Source organism: Pyxicephalus adspersus, chromosome 11, assembly GCF_032062135.1.
Source record: "Pyxicephalus adspersus chromosome 11, UCB_Pads_2.0, whole genome shotgun sequence".
Lineage (NCBI taxonomy): Eukaryota > Metazoa > Chordata > Amphibia > Anura > Pyxicephalidae > Pyxicephalus > Pyxicephalus adspersus.
This window is the reverse complement of record NC_092868.1, coordinates 2,092,862-2,098,861: the sequence shown is the minus strand read 5'-3', so window position 1 is coordinate 2,098,861 and position 6,000 is coordinate 2,092,862. Positions and strand designations below refer to the sequence as shown.

The 6,000-nt window shown below is 39.4% G+C and overlaps 1 protein-coding gene across 1 annotated transcript in view; it reads left to right on the top strand.

Annotated features, from left to right (window-relative positions):
- The first annotated feature begins 577 nt into the window (after window positions 1-577).
- Window positions 578-6,000, top strand: part of LOC140341184 (immunoglobulin superfamily member 21-like) — a 45,106-nt gene continuing 39,683 nt past the window's right edge. The window contains exons 1-3 of the mRNA XM_072426738.1: window positions 578-757; window positions 1,444-1,590; window positions 2,371-2,842. Of these exons, the coding sequence (XP_072282839.1) occupies window positions 578-757; window positions 1,444-1,590; window positions 2,371-2,842 (799 nt within the window). The remainder of the gene's footprint in view (window positions 758-1,443; window positions 1,591-2,370; window positions 2,843-6,000) is intronic.

Sequence of the window (6,000 nt, the reverse complement as noted above, 5' to 3'; positions counted from 1 at the left end):
TTAATGTGCTTTGCAGATTTCTATCGAGTTCTGTGTTTCTCCTCTCCCAGTGAACGGCAAAGCCTTTATCCTCTCCCTCCAATTCCCTTTAAGCGCGAGCATTTTCCAATCAGTGCATCTCTTGTTTTGTGTTCTACGCTCCCTATTCCGCCTATTATTCATTCTCTATAGTCAGAATGCATAATTTGGTCCTTTGCCCCTCTGCAGTGAGCGCCGTTTGACAGATGCATTGCTATGTTAAAACACTATTGAGTGGAGGGGGGCTACACATTTAGGCAGCCTGTATCTTGCTATGTCATTCAGATTGAAAAAAAATCTATTTCATATAAAATGTCGTTATTTCCTTTTGATGTTAAATCCCCTTAAAGCTGCATACTCTCTGGCAGACAGGCACTAATATTATAGCGGTAATGGCACCCCAACAATTTGTGTAGCAAGAAGGTGGCATTTGTGCAGCCTAATTAGCACCGCAGAGACTTTTCCTCAGACAAGTTCACTGTTGGGTGAATGTCAGATTCACTGTAATGTTTCCTTTGTGTCCTGCAATTTAGTCCAATCATTGCTGTCTTTGCGCAGGATGACTGGTATTGTCTCCACCCCTTCACGTAGTTCTCTCCAATCAGCCTGTAGTGGGTGGACCTACCAGGCCCCTCCTACTGTTCTGCGCTCAGTTTATGTGCAGCAAGATGATGTCCCTACTACTCTTGCAAAGCTATTTGCTGCCCACAAAGCAGATTTCTATTTTGCGGCTATTAGAGTTAATTTTTTTGTTTGTAGTAAATGGTCATGTAGCAGCCTCCCATTATGGTGGAGCATGGCAAAGGGCAGATACATTTACCAATGCCTAGACTCCCAGCCCAGTTTGCTGATCTAGCACAAACATCTTTGTTCCGGGTGTGTCATTTGTCCTTCAGATTTTCATTTGTTGATAATTTGATAGCTGGAAATGCTTTGCAGTGTTGGGGCACTGATGTGAGGACCTTAAGATTGCCACATTTATGTGGATTCCCACAAGTTCTGGTTTTCCACTAAAACATTGCCATCTCCATGTTATAAAATATCAATGTATGTTTGTGTATCCTAATGTTTCAGACTATAAAAAACAAATATTGTCTATTTTTATATAGACACAAGCAAAAAAAAACACATATTCTGGCGTTTTACTAGGAAAATTGCCAACTTTGAACACATTTCCTTCATTTGCTGCTTCCATGGCAGGCTGCCTACAGTTCATGGTGCATGAATATTCTGCTTTAGGAAAGATGGCACTTAAATTCTCATGCTGCATTGTATTTGGCCTCTCTGTCTATAAATCTTTAAGTGGACTTTACATCATTAATTGAACTCTCTGGCATTCCCTTCCTTTCCCCTCCCCTCTCACTTACACATTGCATCTCATTTTTTGGTTCTTCTTTTAGTAACTATTTGTTTTACCTCTCCTAGGAGAGGGAGCCATACCCTAAGGCCAGCTTTTGGGATATGAATGTCAAACATCTCAGAAAGTTTCAGGGCAGAAAGTCCCACAGTTTTGCAGGCCTGCTGAAGTATCCCAAGATGTTGTACATGCTATGGCATGCCACTAAGCAACCTGTAAATAAAATGACGGCCAATTTATTTCCCCTATAAACATAAATGAGATCTTGTGTCATCAGGGAGCCGGCTGTGAAAGTTAGGTTGACTCTAAATGATTCTGGATTCAACATGGCAGAATGGAAGAACAGAAAGCATCAGCTGTGATTAGGATATTGCTGAACCCCATTGACTAATAAGTGTTTAAATTGTAACATTTATTGTAAAGGCTGAACTAGGTGACATCTAGATGGAAGGTTCTCTTTAAGGAACTTGCAGACACTAATATTCCGACAGATTGGGGATATACACTGCATAATATTCATATCCAACTAAACATAGATCCGGTCTACATATACGGTAAATGTTTGAGTAGCTTGTGCTTTCAAGCTGCCTGCAGAGATATAAGCGTATTCCATCAGTGTAAGTTCTAAACGTTTGATGAATTTGATGACATAACAGCCAGAAGACCTCGGGATTTTGGCCCCACAGCCATCACTTACATTTTATCTATTTCATCTGTACAAAAAAGTAAATACAAATCAAATGCAGGTTACCCAGGTATAATTTAATCTGTTTGGATTTAAATTTCAATTTCACATGATGTTTTTAAATCAAAGAATGTATTCCTAATAAAGGATTTGGATGGTCGTTCCAGGTTAGTGATTTAGAAAATCCACAGAATACACAAGATTGCTTCATGTACAATATACAAACAAAACTTTATGTAGAGTCATGTGTAATCATTAAATCACAAATCTGTTTAAACACAAAAACTGATAGTTATAATTGTATCTTCAGGTTTATTTCAAGCGGGACGGGGAATTGATAGATGTTATTCCAATGCTGGAGCCTCCACCCGCTGCTGCTGGACTGATGAATAACCGGGGCTCCCGAAACCTCCTAAACCGAGACCTGGATGATACTAAAATGCAAAAGTCACTTTTACTTTTGGACACGGAGGAACGGGGACCACGTTCTTTCACGGAGATCCCATTCCGTGGACGCACCTCTGACCAAGGGCCTATGTCCAGCCCTGTGACTGAGGCCATTCCAGAGACAGTGGTTAGTCTGGAGTTCCCACGCTGGGTCCACAGTACAGACCCTACTTATTTCTTCCACCAAATGCATCTTCCAATGAGCGATGGGACAGTAGAGGTCCGAGCCATGCTCACTTGGACTCTAAACCCACAAGTAGACAATGAAGCACTCTTCAGCTGTGAGGTCAAACATCCGGCACTGACCATGCCTATGCAGTCTGAGGTCACATTAGGTAAGTGCTGAATATGGTTGTTTTGTCTCTCAAGGTTTGTCTATATATCTGCTATGTGCTAACATGTACACAAATATGAATTTCACATCAAGTTACCTATTGGGGCTGTTCCCCTAGCAAAGTGAATTATCCTCTTGCAAGGAAAGGTTCACAAATTATTTACGACCCTTCTGACTTAAGCTATCCAATTATGAGCAAGCTAAAATCAGCTTATTTTTAGATTTCCTTGCACATGATTGAGTATTCTTTGCAAAGTGCATTATCCCTTGCAAGGTGATCATTCACCTTAATAAGTGAATAGCTTTAATTCATATGGTATGTCGACCCGTTGTGTTTACCCATAGTTTGGAGCCATTATAAAGCCAAGCAATGGAGTCTTCATGTTCTTTCCTTTTATAAAGCCTGTGGTTTGGATTTGGGAACTTAGAGATCATCACAACAGGGGTGGAATTTATCATCATGGACCAACAATTACCCCACATAGGTCTGCTGCCAGGCAGTGTGGTGAGGGCAAGTTGTACACTACTAAAACTTTCCCAGTTAGATCCTGCCTACTTTATTGTTCTTCATCACCAAACGCCACCCACAAATGTTATTTTTAATTGGACAAAGATGAGCAACTTATTCAGCATACAGATGACATATAGAAATGTCTGTTTGCACTTCTTCCACAAAGCCAAACCAAAGTTTGCTGATGGACTTTTCCGTTGTCTATTCTACATGGCTAAATTGTGATCACCACTTGGCTTTGTAATGGTTTCACCATTTGGGTGGAACTGGAAATTGCAATGAAAAAATTTAAAAAGCAAGCACAGGATTCAGCTTGTCAGCAAACACAATATATCCTTTCGCTTGATTCTTGCATCCAAATACCATTGCCATCCATATTTCTACTGAAATAATATCAGTATATGAAAAAAGAGCGCATTTCTTTTATGTGTCATAAACAACAATGCTGCGCTCTTCAGGCGACTGGGTTGGTTTGTGTATTGCAGAGGACTTCCAAAAGGAAAACAAAGGTAATGATTATTACATAGTACATTCTGGGCTCGCTCTAGGCACATTTAAAGAGAGCGGTGTGATTTTTCTTGGTTTTATCCAACTTTCTAACATTACATATCCAGTAGTCGTGATACATTTTAGCAGCTGCTTCCTATCTTCTTCTAGATATTGGTACAAAACTGGCAGCATAAGCTGAGCTATCAGGGCCACTTTTACATTATGTTAGGCACATTATATTCTACAGTTCATGTATATGGATGCCTTTCCTGTTTTTGCTGGTACTTTGGATTCTTTTAGAGAAATTTACCCTCACTTCCTGTCCTGCTGATGTTGTAGTAGATACAAAATGAGAGTAACCCTGCATAGAGAGAAATACAAATACTTTGCTCTTTACTACAGTTTGCCTTATTAAATAATTCTAATAATGTATAACTAGAATGATGAATAAATTTACAATGTTCTCCATTACTGTTGGAAAATCTTCTGACCTGAATGGATAATATAATGTGGATCCTGAATTGCCCTGACTGCCGTGTTCTGTTAATGCTCCATAACTGTAATGCGTTCTAATGGCGTTACCTGGAGCTAGCAGAACATGACAATTACTTACTGCATTGTTATCAAATGGAAAATGAATCTATACCTGTTAGTATGAAAATGATTGTCGAAGTAATTCCATCATTTAATGTGTGTCGGGGGCCGGGACAGGCTGAGCGCACTGACAATGAGTCAGGGAATTGCGAGATAACCTTTGTAAATCTGGTATTTAAATGACAACACAGCGCTGAACTCTCAATTAGTCAAACATGGAGGAGACGTGTCCACGGCACACTTTAGGCTTGTTACTGACAGGAAAGGCGCGCATTTTACTCTGCAGATCAGAGTGCTGCTTGTAATTTGTGTGATATATTCTGTGCTTATTGTGTCCATTTCTCATTCTGATACTTAGAAAACACAGTCACATATAAAGCAAGATCGGTATTGTAAAGCCAACTGAGGCCATACAAAAATCATTCCTGCATTGGGCAATCTGAATCTTGTGATTACCCAGAAATCTGCCTGGATTCCGGGGGTCTGGCCACTGTGTGTTGTAGTTCAGAATGGTGGCTGATATCAGTAATAAAAGACTTTAAAGCTGAACCCTAGTAAAATAACAAATCCCCCTCCCACCCTTCTCCAAATCATGTGCATTAAAAAAATCCAAATGTCCTTTGCATTCACCTGAGGATATGGTGAATGAAGCCCCAACCCCAAGACTTCTCTGTGTTTACAGAAGGAGGTATTCTTAATTCTATGATGGGTTTATCTATAGTATTGGGTTCTGGTCCCAAGCACCTGGAAATTTTACCATCAAGGTACTTGAATGGTGGATTTTGGTGAGAACATTCTCTCTCACATGGTAAGAAAAAAAAAAGCAGGGCGGCTTACAGGATGTTGGGGATGTTAATATTTGTATGGAGTTATTAATAAAACCAGCTTTTGGTTTAGAGATCTGAGAATCCAAAGTATTTTATCACTTAATTTATGAAACTGTTACCTGCCAAATGCTGTTTCTCTGGTGACATGTTCACTTTTGCACTTATCCATTTTATCATGTTGTTACGCCTGTCAGATCAGTACAGTAAGAAGCTTTGCATTTTTAATGTTTCGTTTTCATATTTACTCTGCAAGAAATAGCAGAGTTGTTAAAAAGGGGTTAATAGCTTGCAGATCTCCTGTAAACTAAATGTCAGCTGTGTAGACAACCATGACCTGTATTTGGTTTTGTTGTGTAACTTTCCCTTGTTTTGTGCAGAGATAATATTTAGAATGGTGACACATATTATAGGATAGATGTCTCTCGTCACGACTATAGAACTGGCACAAGTCCGTCATGTAAAGTCAGAATATGCGCAGATCACTTCACCTTTCCTCTGGATTTACATTGGGGTTGTCTTTATTCTGTATACATTATTCTGTATTTGTGCATTCTATCTATAGATAGGAGCCAAAAGTGTGACATTTTCTGACTCCAGCTAAAATATAACTGTTGGAATTTGAGGTGTACATGCCATATGGATCAACAATATATATAATTGCGCTATTTATTTCTTTTTTCTGTAACACATTAATTATTGTAATTCTACATTCATATCTCTGAGCTTTCTCTGAGAAGT